The sequence below is a fragment of the Haliotis cracherodii genome, unplaced genomic scaffold, assembly GCF_022045235.1.
Source record: "Haliotis cracherodii isolate W230 unplaced genomic scaffold, xgHalCrac1.p SCAF_2, whole genome shotgun sequence".
In the NCBI taxonomy this organism is placed as follows: domain Eukaryota; kingdom Metazoa; phylum Mollusca; class Gastropoda; order Lepetellida; family Haliotidae; genus Haliotis; species Haliotis cracherodii.
In genome coordinates, this window is record NW_027266275.1 from 30,920,088 (window position 1) to 30,940,555 (window position 20,468).

The 20,468-nt window shown below is 38.4% G+C and overlaps 1 protein-coding gene across 9 annotated transcripts in view; it reads right to left on the reverse strand.

The window, feature by feature from the left end:
- Positions 1-15,723: 15,723 nt before the first annotated feature.
- The window catches only part of LOC139467974 (uncharacterized), a 116,301-nt gene continuing 111,556 nt past the window's right edge, over positions 15,724-20,468 (reverse strand). For all 9 annotated transcript variants that reach the window (XM_071249596.1, XM_071249594.1, XM_071249593.1 and 6 more), the window contains exons 3-5: positions 19,470-19,936; positions 19,074-19,163; positions 15,724-18,141 (exon numbers count right to left, since the gene is read on the reverse strand). In XM_071249596.1, the coding sequence (XP_071105697.1) occupies positions 17,917-18,141; positions 19,074-19,163; positions 19,470-19,936 (782 nt within the window). In that variant the 3' untranslated portion in view covers positions 15,724-17,916. The remainder of the gene's footprint in view (positions 18,142-19,073; positions 19,164-19,469; positions 19,937-20,468) is intronic.

Below are 20,468 nucleotides of genomic sequence, written 5' to 3' on the forward strand. Positions count from 1 at the left end.
CATCGCCCATGGGCCGAAATACGGAAATATTTTTACGATTTGCGGCCCATGAGCGTAATTCCGCGCGAGTCAAAACACGGGAAGTCCCGGAATTGCGTATATCATTTCACACAATTATGTATTTATTAATTTTGTTTCACACATGCATTCAGTCATTTTATTTCACAGACATGTATATTTTCATATTTTTGGACACACAATAATGTGTTTATTCATTTCACTTTACGCAATAATGTCTTTACACATTTTATTTCACGCAATAATGTAGATATAGATATCAATTAGTGTTTTTTCTAGCGCTTGTTGATAAGCGTTAAGCCCATATATACTAAGTTCTCTACCATGTGGGATGAAGCGCATTGTTCATTTGTACATAAGCCATGCTTAATTATACGAATGCAGTCTAGACCAGAGAAACCAGTGATTGATATTGTGAGCAACGTTCCACACCGTCTTGGATGACATATGTAGACTAAGTCACAGGTTCCATTTAGTCAAGGGTAGCTCCCAATGACAGGTACGACTGTGTGGTATATACGCTGTACATTCCAACAATACTAAAGCGATTTGTGATGATGATGATCATCATCATCATCATCATCATAATCATCATCGGGTGACTGGGTCGAGAAAAATGTAATAGTTTATTTCAATTTAACATATTTAATATTCGCGGTAGTTTTTATATAATCCACTTCTTTCTGCAACATTGCGCCTGGAGTTGCTGTCGGAATTAAGAAATATTTGGATGTCAAATTGTCTTAAGAATCTCAGGAAGTTCTTGAACATGTTACAGCTTATTATGTGAATGTATCCCCACATCAGTTTATTGTTTGCCATCACCAGTTCTATAAGTCACCCCTGGGGACTACGGATCAACCGTTAGAAACCCTGTCAATGTTTACCTGTGTTTATCTATCTCTCTGTCATTATTATCGTTAACATGTGTTTACTTTTAAGTACTGATTAAGGAATTACACATCATCGTAACATATATGTATCGTATACATGTAGCACGCCGGTACTTTGATTGTATAGCACCCGTTACCCCGAGTTACTGTGTAATGGTTCACCCCTTGTTTTCAGACGTGCCATTCAGACAAATAAGTCAGGTGTGACAGTTATCACAATCTCACCGCTTATAAAGATTTGATACATGCTGACTGACATTTTAGCTCACTAAATATTTTAGCTCACTATAATTTGTCATATTTACCTCATTGTGGATACAGCATTAAACAGTGTGTTTACCGTGTAAAGTGTTTCTTAACTGCTGAAGATTGTGATATGTGGTATACTGCGCTTTGGAATGACAAGAATAATCCAAATGGCAATAAATTATGCACATACAGAATGTACAAATCATTACCTACTGCTGAGCCTTATTTATGTCATGTACGTTTCAGAGATCATCGGAGACTTTTAGCATCGTTTCGATGTGGTATTTTACCTTTACATGTTGAGACCGGCCGTTACGCCAAGACACCTACCCCACTGTTGGATAGGACTTGTAAATATTGTCACGCCAATCCTATAAATGATCATGTAAATTATGTTGAAGATGAATGTCATTTTTTAATAGAATGTCCATTTTATGATGATTTAAGATACAACTTAGCTAAAGAAACAACTTCAGTAGATAAAGCATTTCATTATATGAGTAGTTTAGAAAAAAATATTTTTTATTATGAACGAAGAATCGCTCCAATGTATTTTAGCCAAATCAATTTACAACATGGTTAAAAGCAGGCAATTTCATTTTTAAGCCAAGTATGTATGTATGACTTGTATGTATGTATGTATGTATGTATGTATGTATGTATGTATGTATGTATGTATGTATGTATGTATGTATGTATGTATGTATGTATGACGTGATGTGTGTGTGTGGTATGTTGTGTGGTGTGTTGTGTGGTGTGGTGTGTGGTGTGGTGTGGTGTGGTGTGGTGTGGTGTGGTGTGGTGTGGTGTGGTGTTGTGTTGTGTTGTGTTGTGTTGTGTTGTGTTGTGTTGTGTTGTGTTGTGTTGTGTGTTGTGTTGTGGTGTGGTGTGGTGTGGTGTGGTGTGGTGTGGTGTGGTGTGGTGGCGTGGCGTGGCGTGGTGTGGTGTGTGTGTGAGTGTGTGTGTGTGTGTGTGTGTGTGCACGCACGCACGCACGCACTCGGGGAGCGGGGGCGGCGCAAGGCGGTGGGGGGAGTCAAGGGTGAGCGCACATTTTAACTCAAGTTAGGACTTTCGAAGTCAGTTGCCCTGTATTCTGGCATACTGGTGCGCTCCTCATTGAAGCCGCCCACGGCCGTGCACCGCGCCTGCAACACGAGGTATGTATTTATGTATATATGTGTCTATGGATGTATGTATATGTGCGGTGTATGTTAAGTATGAGTACGCGCCTCCATGTGGCTGAAAAGTTGTTCACGTAGGTATGTGTACGTGTGCTACATTTTTTTATTCTGTTTCAACTGAATAGTTTTATGATTGATACGTTTTACAGTGTCTCGTAGGTCATATTTGGCCGGATGTTATATTTTACTGTTTTGTATATCTCTTATCACGAAGTGTATATAACATGTGACACTTTAATAAATAATATTCTCTCTCTCTCTCTCACTGACACTCTTGATGGGCCAGTGATTAAGACAACAGATCAATACACCCGCGTTCTACCTATTCAGTATGTACGTGTGATAACATGGCTGTATGTGTGCATGGTATGTATGGCTGTATGCACCATTACATGGATGTATGTATGTAAATCATGGGTGTGTATTTATGTATGCATGCGTGCGTGTGTAAATTATGTAAATGTATGTAAACCTAGATAACAAAAAAAAATGCCTCGGTCGTTTGAAGCCAGAAGGAAGAGGTATTCCCGGGAAAGAAACCTACTCTTGCAGTAGGTCACTAGAGCTGAAACTTCTCACGCGAAATAGGGCGAGTAGAGCAGAGTAAGCTGGGGGATTATTGGCTGTTGTGTGAAAACAACGCTTCAGAAAGATCGACGTCCTGTCCCTGTGTACCACCGTTGGTGTTTTTTTTCCAGGGAAATAAACTGAAACTGAAACTGTGAACAAACTTACAGATTGCGGATTGAACGCCAAAAGTGTCTGTCAGGTTTCTTAATGTTTCATTACTTTTGCTCGGGAATAGGTTTCTTGTACAAGCGCTATGTTAAGGCTAGGCTTCACTTTCGTTTTCCTTTATTTAGCAGGTCCCTCATGCTAAAAAACAGCCTAACTGTTTACATTACTATATCCTGCTATGCTTTACATCTAACAAAGCTATACATTACTATTATATTAGGCCTTAATCTTATCTTTATTTGAAACTTTCTCCCTCTGTTACACAAGCCATAGGTTGTAGTATTATATTTAATCTAGCCGTATTTACATAGATATATAAATGATTTATAATTTATAATCAAAATATATACCTATAAAACTAGCCATACCATACCATACCATACCATACCATACCATACCATACCATACCATACCATAACATAACATAACATAACATAATAAAATATGATATATAGAGGTTATCACGCGAGTGTGTTTGGGGATGGTAAATATCCTGCATTAGGAATAAACAGTGTATTTAGCGAGCCTTGGCGAGCTAAATACATAGTGTTTATTCCTAATACAGGATATTTACCATCCCCAAACACACAAGCGTGATAACCTCTTTATCATATAATGTCATTATTTATTCTTCAAAATCGCTTTCCCTCTCTCAATTACATTACCGAAACATTGCGAGTTTTCCTGGAATGCGCGCATTGATATTGATTACGTCACAGGGTAAGTGGTATGTCAGTCGGACAGTGACAGTAGCCAATATAGTTCGAACTGAAATCTGTTTCTTATACAGTGACGAAGCAACATATACGCAAAACAACAGTTGTTTTTAATTGCCTTTCGCGGCAATCCATCGGTCTGTCCGCTAGAGTAACTGCCCTTTGTCAAAGGGAAGCTACTCTAACCCTAGTCTATGAGACGTCACACGGCCACGGTCAGACGTTGTTGACAGTCGGTGTGTCCAGTCATAACGTTAAGAAGTGTAGTCAGATGTACACACAGCGACAAAAGGAAACAAGGTAGCAATTCAAACATATTTCGGCCAAATCCAACTATTTTAATTTGCGGAGAAGGTTTCAAGCCGCAGAGGTCTACAAGCACAGATATATGGCTACTGATCCCGCTTGGCTAGGCCTCGTGCCCTCGCAAAATTGTTTCAAAATTTATCTCTCCAAAGTTGCCCAAACTTATATAATGCCTTAGCTACGTCACAGTTAGACACTGATTTTCAGTATATTAGACTGTTGTTTGATAATGATAGCAATTATCCCTGTAGTTTATCCAGATTCCCGATGGTTAATTCTGACTCGATCGCCGAATGACGAGGGCGACGCCATGTTTGTTTATAAACACTGAAAGTAGTCCCTACTTGACCTTTGATATTTGCATCTCTATCCGCGTATGACCCCAACGGATATCGTTTTTATCCGTTGGCTTTATCCTGCCGAGAAACCAACCCATTATATGATAAAAATATAATATCTGTGACAACTTCCAATTGGTGACAAGTGGTAATGAATTTTGATATTCATATTATTATAATTTGTCAGATTGTACATAACTGTGTGTGTTAAATCATAAATATTCAAAGGGACTGTTCCCTACACCCATCAATATCTTAATGTATGAACATTAGTTTATTGTATGAATTATATAAAGATCTCACTAAGTATATGTTTTACATTTTGCGTGCATGAAAGATGGGATTGAGGTAGAAGGGAAACAGTTTCCAGTAACTTGTGGAGGAAATTGGAAATGGCTGAACCTGTAGATAGCGTCAAATCCGTGATAGATGTAACAGATCACACAGGGTAACATTCAACAGGCTCATTACCTTAACAATTGAAAGAGAAGAAATTTGACGTGAACTGCATTGGAAAATGAGAGAAGAATTTAATAGTCAATGTTTTTTATCATAAAAAACTCTCTGTTCGGTAAACAACAGTTGTTATTTTAGTACTTTCTAAAGGAATCCTAAACCTTCTCTTACTCAGTTATGATATATTATGACGAAGTGAAAACAACAGACATTAACGTGCAACAAAGCATTTTCCATGGACTTGTTAATTTGCTTACTGTTGCTATACATGTGTTCAGATCAATTAAAACTATACCATATCAACTATACTGGCCAAAAAACGAAACGCATAGCTGAAATCTGTTTTTCAAACTTGACTGTTATAAAAGATGAAGGCTTGAACTCAATATAAATGTCATTTCTAACTGTGAATATTGACCTTACACTAATTTATTGCACCCGGACACAACATTTGGTGACTTGTCGCCAAAATACAGCATCTTGAAACCAAACTGGGAGAAATTGCATGGAGAAAAAGCTGTAAGCATGCTGCACGTGCAAATACGGCTACTTAACCTTTATACCGATGGGTATAAAAAATTTGGCAGTCCTGCTGCGAATCACTCTCCGATGTTCTGTATACGTGACTCTCATGATGCCAAGACTGAATGAAGACTGTAGAAACAGAGCCATTAGACGTCTGGAAGCTGGAGAAAGTCAGACATAAGTAGCCAGGCACTGTAGCGTGAGGCAGAGTACAATTTCTCGTCTGTGGCAGCGCTATAGACTCCACAACTCTACAAGAGATCGACCGAGAAGGGGAAGACCCAGGGTCACAACTGCGGCGCAGAACCGCTTCATCCGGGTGTTGCAACCGGACAATCAATGCAGCATACACAGCTAACAATGTTCCTGGTCTTCGTAGAGTTTCAGCGCAAACCATCAGAAAGCGTCTAAGACAGCATGGGATACGGCCAATGAGACCATATACTGCGCCCGTTCTGCGGCAACATCATCGTCGTGCACGTCTGCAATGGAGCAGAAATGTTCGAACATGGACCCTAGTGCACTGGAGAAGGATATGGTTCAATGATGAGTCGCGGTTCATGCTGTATCGCCATGATGGTAGGATGCGTGTCTGCAGACGGAGAAATGAACGCAACACTCGACACTGTATTCATGAAGTCGACCGATACGGCGGTGGAAGTGTCATGATGTGGGCAGGCATATCCGTGAATGGTAGGACAGATCTGGTGCACATGCAGGGAAATTTAACTGCTGTACGCTACCGTGATTAAATTCTTCAACGTCACCCTATTCCCGCCATTGACGTCAGAAGAGAGATTTTCCAGCAAGACAACGCAAGACCGCATACTGCACGTGTTACCATGGATTATCTTGCCCACAACAATGTTACTGCGCGGCCATGGCCCTCCAAATCGCTGCTAGACAGACGTGTACGACGCCGACAGCCTCAACCACAGCTGAACATGCATTGCAGGATGAGAGGAGAGGGATTCCACAACGCCAGATTCGACGAATCATACAGTCCATGCCCAGGCGGTGCAGAGCTGTGATCGATGCTCGTGGTGGTAACATCCGGTACTGACTTTAGCACAGTACCATCACAGACACAGACGTCCCTTTAAAAGACTGTTTTGAGTGTAAGAAACATGTGCCTCATCCTGTGTAAAATTTTGTTGTTGTATCTTCATTATTTATTGTGTAATCCAATTTCATTAAACATGTTATGAAACACTGATTATTCTGTTATCCATTTCTTTTTTTGGCCAGTGTATAATTTGCGTCCGTGTGTGAATGCGTGTAATACTTGCATATTGGGTCACCAGTTCTCATGATGCTTTATGTGACCGCATGGTTGGTGTTACACAATCAGTGTCCCAACTCTCGTGTATCTACTTAATGTTTCGCCCTCGTGATCTAACGTTCTGGCATAGACATCCTCTTATACACAAAATATGCCTTCTGGACATATTATCTTTCGGTTCCATGGCCTGTACAGCCTTAAAATTGACTTTATTAATCTTCGAATGTTATGTCTAGTGCACACAAACAGGACCGTTTAGCCTATATAAGGAATGTAGCAGCCAGTGGATCTTCCAGTTAGCTGACTTTCTGTTGGTAATATCCGTTTCTTTTTTGTTGCATATCAAGGCACCAATTCATCAGACATGGAGTATTGTTATGTTCTTTTGGCAAATAAGAGGATAGTTAGTAACAAGAAATATACGGCATACAACGTATTTTTTCACTATCACAAAATAATTTGACACTGACAACGCTTCAAACCCCGTGGTAAACTGGACACAATTATTTGCACACCGATAAGATAACTCCTACCGACAGGGTGGGGTGGTGGTTCAAAGGAAAACGGACAACTCTGTCTAATTAATGCTGGACGGAGACTTTGATCTTGCCCCCAACCATGCATGTAGTAGAAGTAAACGGCGATTAGGATAACCTGGAAGTAAACGAGATTCTTTAATTTTATTGTTGCATTTCAAGGCACCAATTCATCGGTCATGGGGTATTGTTATGTTCTTTTGGCAAATGAGAGGATAGTTAGTAACAAGAAATATACGGCATACAACGTATTTTTTCACTATCACAAAATAATTTGACACTGACACCGCTTCAAACCCCGTGGTAAACTGGACACAAATATTTGCACACCGATAAGATAACTCCTACCGACAGGGTGGGGTGGTGGTTCAAAGGAAAACGGACAACTCTGTCTAATTAATGCTGGACGGCGACTTTGATCTTGCCCCCAACCATGCATGTAGTAGAAGTAAACGGCGATTAGGATAACCTGGAAGTAAACGAGATTCTTTTATTGTTGCATTTCAAGGCACCAATTCATCGGTCATGGGGTTTTGTTCTGTATGTGTAGCCCAGTGTATCCACAATTATCTAGAATGCTTCATATTGACAAAATATATACAAGCTAGATATGTGCCCACACTAACTATATACTGGTATTTGCTTAATTTGTCAGTGTGGTTTATCAACAGAAGTATAACGCTTATTCACGCGTGACGTGGCAGAAATTGAACATTATGATAGCCTCAGCAGGGACAATAGAGGTCATAGGACATGACTTTATTTGCTTTTCTGGTCACAGATCGTGGCATATGAAGATCATACATAGATATGTTTAAGTTAAATGGGCAGCAGGCTAGATTATTTGCAGCAATACAGTGCAAATATTGTGTTCAATATGAGAAAACGTTGATAGGTTTTTAACAAACTTATTTTGGTACTATTGAACAAACTGTTGACTTTGAAGACATTTTCGCTCAATGTAATAATGTATAGGTAACAAATCAAATCTCTCTCTGAAATCCACCAGCATTTTTGCTGTCAAACCTAAATCTTGCCAAGTACCACAAAGTGAGTTTATTCTTAGACATGTCAAAATCGATAGATACAATATAGCTGGAAGCTGTCTCTCGGACTGTTATGGGTATTGATGTATTTTAAAATATTACTGGGAAATGTTCAAGTTAGTTACTGTCATTTACTCCATCGTTCTAAATGTCCATCGTCCCAACAGGGCGTCCCATCACTTTGGTTATGTATCACTTCCCTGTCTCTATGTCTTAAGTTGTTAATCAGTAACTGCGGTCCAAATTAATCAACTTATTCATCTATTGTTACAAACTTGACTGATTTGTTTACACAATAAAAAATCTAATTGATCATGAACTATTTGAGGTCGCTTCGTTCTCAAACCAAAATGGCGGCTGACTTTGACAGCGGAACAAGAAATTCTTGACTGGATCAACGAGGAAATGAGCAAAGGGAGCTAACACCCCATCATCCTCAGCCTGCTCCACATCTTCAAAGTAGTCATAAATTTCGTCAGCTCATCATCGAGCCTCTTCTAATACGTTCTTCTACGTCAAGGCAACCAAGCGGTAGTTGCGCCGCCATTTTGGAAGAGTGCGCATGCGCTTCGAACTGTTGCAGCGATTAATTTGCTTTCTCTAAGCGATTAGTTGCTTACAACGCGCCCCTACACTACCAGTTGTCGGATTTTCATTTTTGTGGAAGCCTCTGTGGCTGAGGGGGTTAGACAATAACATTCCTGAAAGCCTAACAACTGCACCAGACACCAACCTGCACAATACGCAATGATCGAAGTGAAAACTTCAATTATATTCCCTTATGTACTTGAACAATCATCAAATCCACATCAGCAATGAATGACTTTTCCCGTGTTGAATGCAGAGTGTAACGTGTATTTATAGCATATTGCAGAGGTCAGCTTGTAGCATATCATATTGTGTAGAAATACAGAGGGACACTGTTGTACAACCAGGTGTTTCTCACGGCCTCGTAATGTTAATGTCACGGTTTGTTTGATACCAAGTTATTTTCAAACATGATCTGTCGTTGCTATCTATTGTTAGTAATAGTCGCATTATTAAATGTGACATTGAAATGAAGTTCACAATGCATAAACGCCCTGTTGTAAACGACCATGAAAATACATGTAGCTGCGCATGGAGTTGCACACCTCTTGATTTTAGAATACTGTACAGAACATGTTTTATGTCTTACCAACTGTACATGTCACACACACGCACAACAGTTAAAGATTGATGTGATGGGACTAAAGAAGAGAATGTGATCATACGACAACCGGAAACTCGTAATTAAATTCATATCACAATGAAGACCTTTCAAAACATTCACAAAGGACGTTTGCAAGCGGGCACTATAGTATTCATAGCCCATGTCAGCCTGTGTGTATATGGGCAGGCCCATGGGCGACATAGATCCAATTTCGAGATTTCGAAACAATATCTTTTTCATTTATTCTTCTTATAATTAGTGTGGACCACTGATGGTCTCACTTAAATCAGCAAAGTTAAAATTTGGAAACATAGTTGACCGAAACTGGCCACAGCATGGACCGTTCCTGGATAAATGGGTTTCCAGAATAAAAATAATGTGATGAACCTACATAATATATTTCATCTTTGGAATTAACAATATAATGCTTATTGTATATAGTTCAAGTTATAACTTTGTTATAATGTGGAACATTTTTGTTTTCGCTGCAGCCAGTAGCAAAATGACACAACAGCATTCCAGGAAATACACACGGAAATGTTAGGTGCATTGAGACTTACACCAAATACACCAGGGGCTGTGAATGATGCAAACGTAAGTGCCGAAACGGTTGTTAAATACCATGAGCTACTGGATCTTTTGGTGGTTTTTTGGCTTTAGATTAATGCTAAGAATTGGATTTGTATCTGCACTCAGCGACTGACCGTAAAGTGGGTTGGGGTGTTCCTTGTGTACCACTTTTTGTATGCAATGTCATGCATGATACTGTTATATATGTATGAAATACCTGCTTTAGATTTTTTCAGAATTTGTTTTATGTTTCAGAAAAGTGAATCAAGGCAAAACCAAAGAAAGAAGATTCTGACAATCAATAATTTAGAAAGTTGTAAAAGGTTTCTAAAAATATTAAAATCTCCACAGAAATGAGTCTTGAAGTTCTTTGTTGATTAAATGTTGAAGACATGGCATGGATTACCATGTTGGTCATTGGTATTGTGTTTTCTGCAGTACATGCCTGAAGGATGTACTGTCCCTGACTATTTGAATCTTGTATAACAGTTTCGTGTTAGCTGGGCTGATTGGTTACCTGTGATCTATAAAGGTTTTGACATAAGGCGCATGTTAATTAATTTCTTCAACCTAAACAAACAGACAAAAAGAACGGCGGAAGCTCATCGGATGTCGTCATTTGGAAATACCCCTGATGGTTATAGTTTAATAATATATTTTAAAAAAGCATCAGTGCAGTGAAAGCATTTTCGGATTTCGGATTGCGTGGATAATAGATTACTGTACTACTACCTTGTTGCCATCCATGTTTTCTGGTATACTCTACACTTGAGTATTTGTCGTCATTCACTTGCTGCTCAGATAATGAATGTATTATAAGTATAATTGGCATTTGGCATTTCTCGTGTCTGAGGTAATTATTCAATCTAGATCCAGGTTTGAAATGAGGTGAAATGTGTTTTATGGAATATGCACGTGGCAGCCCAGCAAGAGATGAATGATCCTGACAGTTAATTTACTTTTTTGTAAATCAACGGACAATTCCTAGCCATCAAAGGATGAATAGAAAATACGTTGATTGATTAATCACTGTTATGCAAAGTGGATATGTCAAAAGTAAGTGTTTACATGTCTAGGTTTACTAAAGCAAAGGGAATACACTCATATCATGGCGTGAAGTGCCGATGTAAAAACAACATACTTTGTTCAAAGGGTTAACCGATAATACGTTGATTGATTGCTAATTGTTATCTAACTCAATGTATTTTTTTAAGAACCGTGGATATTATGAAAATAGTTGTCACGCTGGCTTTCTCAGCTGACCTTTGAGACTTGACACCGATATGAAACACCTGAAACAAACTAAGTGATCAGTTCCCCTTCGCCGTGGTTTCTGGAAGTTCTTCGATGCGCGATTCACGTTGTTTTCACAAGTCTTTACCTTTGTAAGCGTGTATATAGCGTGTATATATTACAAACAATTTGTAAAATGTGATTCTCTCAGGCAATTTATAAAATGTCTAAATATTTCATTCATTTTGACTGAAAATGCTGTCCATTTATTTAAATGATTTAGACGATCAAAAGGGCTTTAGATTAGAATTAGAAGCCAAACAATATAGAAATGTACCTTTAATACTAACATTTTCAGTCTATTGCAACATAAAAAATGTTTGGAATTCGTTATCATAACAATACAGATTGACATATTTTTCAGTCAATTTATGAAATAACTGAATATAATAAGTGAAAATATATATATATATATATATATATATATATATATATATATATATATATATATATATATATATATATATATATATATATGTAGGTGAAAATTTTGCACATTTTGACTGTAAAAATATAAACACGATATTTTCAGAATTTGTTTTATGTTTCAGAAAAGTGAATCAAGGCAAAACCAAAGAAAGAAGATTCTGACAATCAATAATTTAGAAAGTTGTAAAAGGTTTCTAAAAATATTAAAATCTCCACAGAAATGAGTCTTGAAGTTCTTTGTTGATTAAATGTTGAAGACATGGCATGGATTACCATGTTGGTCATTGGTATTGTGTTTTCTGCAGTACATGCCTGAAGGATGTACTGTCCCTGACTATTTGAATCTTGTATAACAGTTTCGTGTTAGCTGGGCTGATTGGTTACCTGTGATCTATAAAGGTTTTGACATAAGGCGCATGTTAATTAATTTCTTCAACCTAAACAAACAGACAAAAAGAACGGCGGAAGCTCATCGGATGTCGTCATTTGGAAATACCCCTGATGGTTATAGTTTAATAATATATTTTAAAAAAGCATCAGTGCAGTGAAAGCATTTTCGGATTTCGGATTGCGTGGATAATAGATTACTGTACTACTACCTTGTTGCCATCCATGTTTTCTGGTATACTCTACACTTGAGTATTTGTCGTCATTCACTTGCTGCTCAGATAATGAATGTATTATAAGTATAATTGGCATTTGGCATTTCTCGTGTCTGAGGTAATTATTCAATCTAGATCCAGGTTTGAAATGAGGTGAAATGTGTTTTATGGAATATGCACGTGGCAGCCCAGCAAGAGATGAATGATCCTGACAGTTAATTTACTTTTTTGTAAATCAACGGACAATTCCTAGCCATCAAAGGATGAATAGAAAATACGTTGATTGATTAATCACTGTTATCATGCAAAGTGGATATGTCAAAAGTAAGTGTTTACATGTCTAGGTTTACTAAAGCAAAGGGAATACACTCATATCATGGCGTGAAGTGCCGATGTAAAAACAACATACTTTGTTCAAAGGGTTAACCGATAATACGTTGATTGATTGCTAATTGTTATCTAACTCAATGTATTTTTTTAAGAACCGTGGATATTATGAAAATAGTTGTCACGCTGGCTTTCTCAGCTGACCTTTGAGACTTGACACCGATATGAAACACCTGAAACAAACTAAGTGATCAGTTCCCCTTCGCCGTGGTTTCTGGAAGTTCTTCGATGCGCGATTCACGTTGTTTTCACAAGTCTTTACCTTTGTAAGCGTGTATATAGCGTGTATATATTACAAACAATTTGTAAAATGTGATTCTCTCAGGCAATTTATAAAATGTCTAAATATTTCATTCATTTTGACTGAAAATGCTGTCCATTTATTTAAATGATTTAGACGATCAAAAGGGCTTTAGATTAGAATTAGAAGCCAAACAATATAGAAATGTACCTTTAATACTAACATTTTCAGTCTATTGCAACATAAAAAATGTTTGGAATTCGTTATCATAACAATACAGATTGACATATTTTTCAGTCAATTTATGAAATAACTGAATATAATAAGTGAAAATATATATATATATATATATATATATATATATATATATATATATATATATATATATATATATATATATATATATGTAGGTGAAAATTTTGCACATTTTGACTGTAAAAATATAAACACGATAAAATAAGCAATGCTCACGTGAAACATTTACTTTGTGTTGCAAGTCAAAATATCATCGCATCGTTTCCAGGGAAGAGACTTATCAAAACCTCGTCACCATTACCGATGCTACCCACAGAGATACCTACATTTCCTTATTATTTCCAAAAATGTATTTCATTTTGTTGATCAATAAGCAATGCTCACGTGGAACATTTGCATGAAAATGGTCCAAAATGTACTCCAAAAATCTCTTAATAAAATACAACAATGGGCTGACAAATGGGGCTTCTCCCTTAACTCAGAAAAAACAACAGGAATAGTATTCAAACATAAAAACATGAAACCCGCCTCCTCAAAATCCCAGAAATAAGCTTAAACTTACCCATCTCAAAATCAGAAATTAAAAGTGTAAACAAGCAAAAAATCACAAAAATGGCATAACCTATATCTAAACTCAAATAGCCAAATCAAAAAAGTGCTCAGCAAACCACTAACCAAACCAAAAATTCTCCATCCATCAAAAAAAATCGACAGACAAAACACACTTCAGGTAACTGCCCACACTGCAAACAACCAGAAACCCCAGAACACGCACTCATCCACTGCACACACTACCTAACACACCGAACCGCATTACAAACCACCCCCAATCTAAACAAGGCTCTCACTCTAGAAGCAATACTAAACCCACAAAATAAACTAGAAAACTTCAAGGCCTTAGGCGTATTTTTAATAAAAACGGAACTAATAAAACGCATCTAAAAAAACAATAACCTACCAACCAAAATCACATAAACAAACAAACATCCACCATACCCAGCTCCCTTAGTTCTCCTCCCCAACCCCATCGGCATCTATTCCAAATCTCAAAATTCCCAAATTCTATATAAGCAACCCCTAAACCCCCCTCTTGGATTGCACAGACCACTTTCGCACCTTTCGGAAACACATTAAATGGCCTGGCCGGGCCCGTGTGCGAAATACGCATCAGTCGGAAATCTCCAAAGTAAGTAAGTAAGTTAGGGCCGACCTTGTGTTTATGGTCTGGTGAACACTGGTCAATGACCGCTAATTAACTCAAGATTCACATCTCACTGTTTTGTTTTTTCTCACTATTCATTTGATATATTTGTCAAATTCAACTGAAACCCGATCCGTGTTACTTGCATGGCACACGCGTGTCCAACGGGTGCTCAACTCGTGTGCGAACCAGTTGAACACGCGTGTCACATGCGTGGTACAGGGGAATGAACTTTTAGGCAGTAGTGTACCTATCTCTACCTTAATCACTTACTCGCAAATACAGATACATTTTTACTAACGATCCCAGTTCGAAAACGGAAAGGGGCGGTCGGGTAGCCTAGTGGTTAAAGCGTTAGCTCGTCACGCCGAAGACCCGGGTTCGATTCCCGACATGGGTACAATGTGTGAAGCCCATTTCTGGTGTCCCCCGTCGTGATATTGCTGGAATATTGCTAAAAGCGGCGTAAAACCATACCCACTCACTCACTCACTCACTCACGAAAACGGAAAACGGTACAGGTTTAGGAAACCAGTCTGGACCCCTAAGGCGACTAACACGATCGGGTTGTCAGCCCTCTGACTTGGTTGATGTAAGTCATCGTAAACCAAATGCGTAGATCGATGCTCATGATGTCAGTCACTGCATTATATGGTCCAATCGCGATTGTTTACAGACCGCAGTCATACGGCTGAAATATTGCTGAGTGTGGCGTTAAACAACAAACAAAAACAAGAACAAATAGTGAGTACGCAAAGGGTCACAATTATCCTGAAATTATTCTTGGAAATTGTACAGTCTGGAAAAAAGGGGTTTCATTGTACACTCGTTCTGTACTGCATCAAAGCTTCATGGCTATTTTTCTGGGCCAGATGAAATTATTGCAGCAAATCCTCCACTATGAAAAGTTAAAAGAAAGACTTTGCGTTTAATATTAGCCAGTATTGTGTTCATATTTTTTAAACATTATTATACAACACTCTCTTCTTAGAAAATAAACATAAAATTCGCATGTCAAGTTCTTGCATGTTTCTTGTTGACAAATTAGATTTGAATCCCCGTAAAACATAACAATAACGTGACCTTCCCTTATCAGTCTGGCGTCTGATACATATAGCCTAGTGGTCAATGCTGTCGCCTGTGCACTATAGAACCAGGTTCGAATCCCACATTCAATATGTGAAGCCGAGCGTGAAATGACAGAATAAGAACAGTGTAAAGCTCAACGTACTCAACTTATCAGAAAAAATAACACGGTATGTTCCATTTTTTATTTCTAACAAACAATATACATGAATATATATATACGAGAACAGTAATAAATGTATCACAATTGAAGAGGACGGACACCTGAACATGAATACACGCAAAGACCGGGAAATCACACAATCATGTTCCATGGTGACTAAAAAGTGAAACAAAAAAGAAATGGTCATTCGACGGTGTTGTATTTAATACTGGTACAGTTGAGTTCTGAGCCCCGTTCCACAAAGTGATCTTGGCGCTAAGTCGGTCGTAACTCCCATTCTTTAACACTGACCTACGACAATCGTAGCGCTAAGATCGCTTTGTGGAACGGAGCCCTGGACCTTAAGTTTGCAGTGTTTCGGGGACTGTTGTCAGCCTGGTAACGCTTTGATAGCGTTCGTATATTTTGTGTATACTTTCTTTTACTTCTCAGTTTATGACACATGACTACAGTGATGTAACACGATCAAATGTAAAACTGGGCGGAAATTCAAGAATGAATAATACAAATATTGAAAATCAATCATGAAACTTGTGTTTGTAAATACATCGATTTTCAAATTCGTTTCGGAATTTTATTTATGTAGTCAACTCCACGAAATAACTGCTTTTATCGTGTCGAGCCAACAACGTATAAATCACAGAACGTTTTCAAATAATAGTCCCATAGTAAAATCCAAACGGTAACAGTTACCTCCCTTCTGTCTCGGTGAGGAGTTGCTATGGACAACAACTTTCACTTCAAATGACGTCATAGGGACGACCAATCAGAATTGGTTCATTAAGTGTTATCGCTTTGAAATTAAAATGAATTCAAAGGTTATAGAAGTTGAAACATTTTCAAAGCAAATAATACGTTTTAAATCATGCTATATAAAGAATTCACAAGTTTCGTAGCCATGGTAACAAGTATGTATCCGATGCTCATTTTAGCCTGGTCTACACTACTTCTTCGGTGCACTGTGTGTAAACTGAATGTTGTTTTGTGTTAGTATGGCTAAAACATTCTTGCCAAATTGCCTTCACATGTAAAAAACAGATTTCTGATCCACAAAACGTTTGTAGCGTACGTCAGTCGTAAGTGTGTGTTAAACTATAGAGAAACCGTTGCGCTACTACCACTTTTAAGGATCGGTGTCCCAGGTATCTTTTCATAAAGTAATCTTTGCGCAGCAACTGTCGTATTTAACATACTTTAACATAGATTTGCAATAGTCATAACGCTAAGATCGCTTTGTGAAACGGGGACGCCACTGCCGTAACTCCTATACGTTATAAATGACGGACGACAACCTTAGCACTACGAATGCTTTGCGAAACGCGCATTGGAGTATAGATGGGTTATCTCCAACAAACTCCAAATTCTTAATTGGGAGTTTGGACCATCCCTGGTAGGGTTACTGCTGACATGACGGGATGAAATGAGACACTGAAGCGAACAAACGTATTTACAACAAAATAATTAATAAACATTTTTATAACCGCATTTCGAAAAAAGAATTAATTACAAGTGATTAAAGATAATATTTGTGAACATGTATATTGGAATTGCATCAGATCCGTCAAAAATACACACATGAGTTTCCAAGCAAACATCGGGATAATCACATAAATATTTCATTTCAGCAAGCTTTTGCCCTTGTCATTTTATATATGTGCGTACAACATAAACTCTTAACCACAGGACCAAAGCATAAACCTCAGCGGATATCATTTTAATATTTTAAATGCCATTCATCAGTAACAACAAATGTTTTGAATTTAGTGGCCATCGAGGTGTATATAAACATATTAATGACGATTATATTTAGCCACAAATATAAAAGTTATTTTTTCTTCATCTTTCAAAAAGCTCAATGCCAAGGACTGAGATATGGCAATTACCCTTCTGCTGAAATTTAAAAACCCGCCGTGATATTGCTGAAATATTGCTTAACGATACGGAAGCATAAACCCATTCTGTCGCACTCACTAAAATTTAACAAAAGTTAGTTCCATCCCTATAGTTGGAAACTGTTGAACATCGACATGATAGATGATAACATAGCTGTAGTAACTGTGCATTATTTGAAAGGTAAAAACAAGAGAATATTAATCAAATAACTGAAAAAGGACGGAAATTCCGAAAACAAAGTTATCAAATTATTTCGACCTTATGATTTTCAATTCATCTTATATCCTCAGATAAATGCTAGGTTAACGTCTGAGAAGTTAAATCAGTGACAAAGAGGTGGCAGCTAGAGATAGAAACGCCCAGGTCACGTGAGAAGAAAATACCGTCCCCGAGTTTTGGATTAAGATTGCTGTGTTGTTGTTGCAGAAGGCGGTGGTGCAGCACTTCTCCGTCATGTCGCCGTTGGCTGTCAGGAAGGGACAGTTTGTGTCAGAGCACGACATCGTATAATTGAAGGAGCTTCCGGACTTGTTCGACTGGAGCTGAAACGGTGGAGAACATGGTGGTGTAATTGAGTTGGGTATACGCCGCTTTAAAATATATTTAAGCATTATGTATCACGGCGTGTCAACGTTATATACGAGGAAGGTTCACAATGACGCAGGTCGGAGACGTTTACCACTTTGATGAAACCCATGAATACTGGGTGAAGCTGACAAACCAGAACTCACAACGATCTGCGGATCCTTGTCGGACTAAGGGATACAATTCTGCACAGCAAATTGCGGTGATTTAAACCACTGGATCTCACTTGCCAACACATTGTTCGGAGGCAATTTTTGTGTACAAAACCTATTTTTTTCCTCGAAATTAGTCCTGATTTTTTAAATCTTGGTCTTTTAATGTATTGTAAAAAATATGTTACTTCTTATAGCGCTTGTTGAAATTGAGCTTGTGCTGCCATGTGTGCATACTGGACCAAATTGGTCCCTTATAATCAATGCTTGTCGGATGAGTCGACAAAAATGGATCGTTGTTCATGCTTCCAGTTGCTGGTTTGCCTGACATATCCTGAGTTATGAACAGGGCTCTGGCAATACTGCTGACTGCGGCGTTTAAACAGCATTTGCTCATTGACTTACTGACGTGTTACCACGTCATAAGCAAAACATATTTTACTTGGAAACTACTAATAATTATAACAATGATAAAAATATTATTAATATTAATATAAGCAGTGTCCATTATACGATTCCGAATATCATAAGCACGATTCATTATAGTGATGCTACTAGATGTTCACGAAATGATGAGCGTATCCTGCCCTATTGTGGGGTCATCATAAACACGTGCAAAGGCACGTCAATTGTCCACCTACAAATTGTTTATGAAAATATATATTGTGACTATGTAGTGAACTACTGATCGCACCCAACATGATGCCACGTCTTACTACAAACAGTAAGGTTCTTACCTTGCATGCAGGTCCGCTGCAAGTCCCATTATCACTGGTAATGTTAGCGACGCATCCCTCACCAGCACAAGTGCTATGAAAGCACTCAATCTGCAGAAAAAAAGCGCAACGTTAACACAGGTATAATATCATAATACATAGCATAGCCATTACAATAATCTTATCCTTCTGTTTTTAAGATATCACAATTTGGGAACGCGTATATTGGTTTTATATATGTGCGAACTGATGAAGTGGGCGGACTTATCTCAACATATGCCGGATTTGTGTATTAAGTTTGTAAAATATTCAACAATCAGTGTTTAAATCAATCCTATTCGATTCTAATATTCGCGTGGATACAATTCGGATGTGGCAAATGACACGATGTAAAATCAGTTCATGTAGGAACCTCACCACAGTCTGAGTCGATGTCTGCGCCGCAGTTGATGTTGGTGATGTAGATGATGTTACGCCATTAGACGTTGCAGCTGCTGTCGACGAGGTCTCTCCGGCAGCGTTAGACGGCGATGTGCTAGTTGACGCGGTCAATCCGCTAGTGGTAGATGATGCGGTCACCCCGCCAGCGTTGGTTGGCGACGCAGTAGTCGCCTGTGAAGTTGATGCTGTAGTAGACGCTACTGTAGATGCAGTTGAAGTTGCATCCGAGGTGGATGAGGACGCCGTGGGAGCTGTCGATGTTGTGACAGCAGGAGTTGTCGTTGTTGCGACAGTAGGAGATGTCGATGTTGCGGCAGCAGCTGATGTCGAATCAGTTGTATTGCCCACTGCAGTGGTTTCGGTTGTAGCATTAGTGGCTTCTGTGCTACTCACAGTGCTGGAGGTGCTTCTTGCAAAGTCGAGACACAGTATTACCACGGCAACTACAAAACGAATGAATAAACAACACTTTATATTTCCCTTGTTTTAAATCGACCCTAGCCAACTACGAAAAAGAACTGTCGATTTTGAATACAATTAACCATTGAACTGAATTGAATGCAATAATGTTGTTTCCAGCCAGTGGAATCCCAGTTATAACAAGGCGGTATCTGAATAAATTAGTCTGGCTGAGCAATTCAGTGGTTAACAGCTTGAGCAGTGAGTGAAGATGTTCAACCACGATAAACAACTGATCCTCGTGAATCGACTATTAAAATAAGCGTACGTTAGGTGTATTGGAGACATCGGAAATCCTCACCAAACAAGAGCAGGCATTGCTCCTATGAAATTCGATTAACCTTTCGTTGGCGATTTCGGCTTCAATTGCCGTCGTCAATTTAATGCATAACACTAATCAGTTCTTATGTTCATGGGCAACGCAAAAAAGAAGGTAGGATGTGAGACAATGATATGTGCAACAAAGAAAAGAAGGTAGAATGTGAGACAATGATATGTGCAACACAGAAAAGAAGG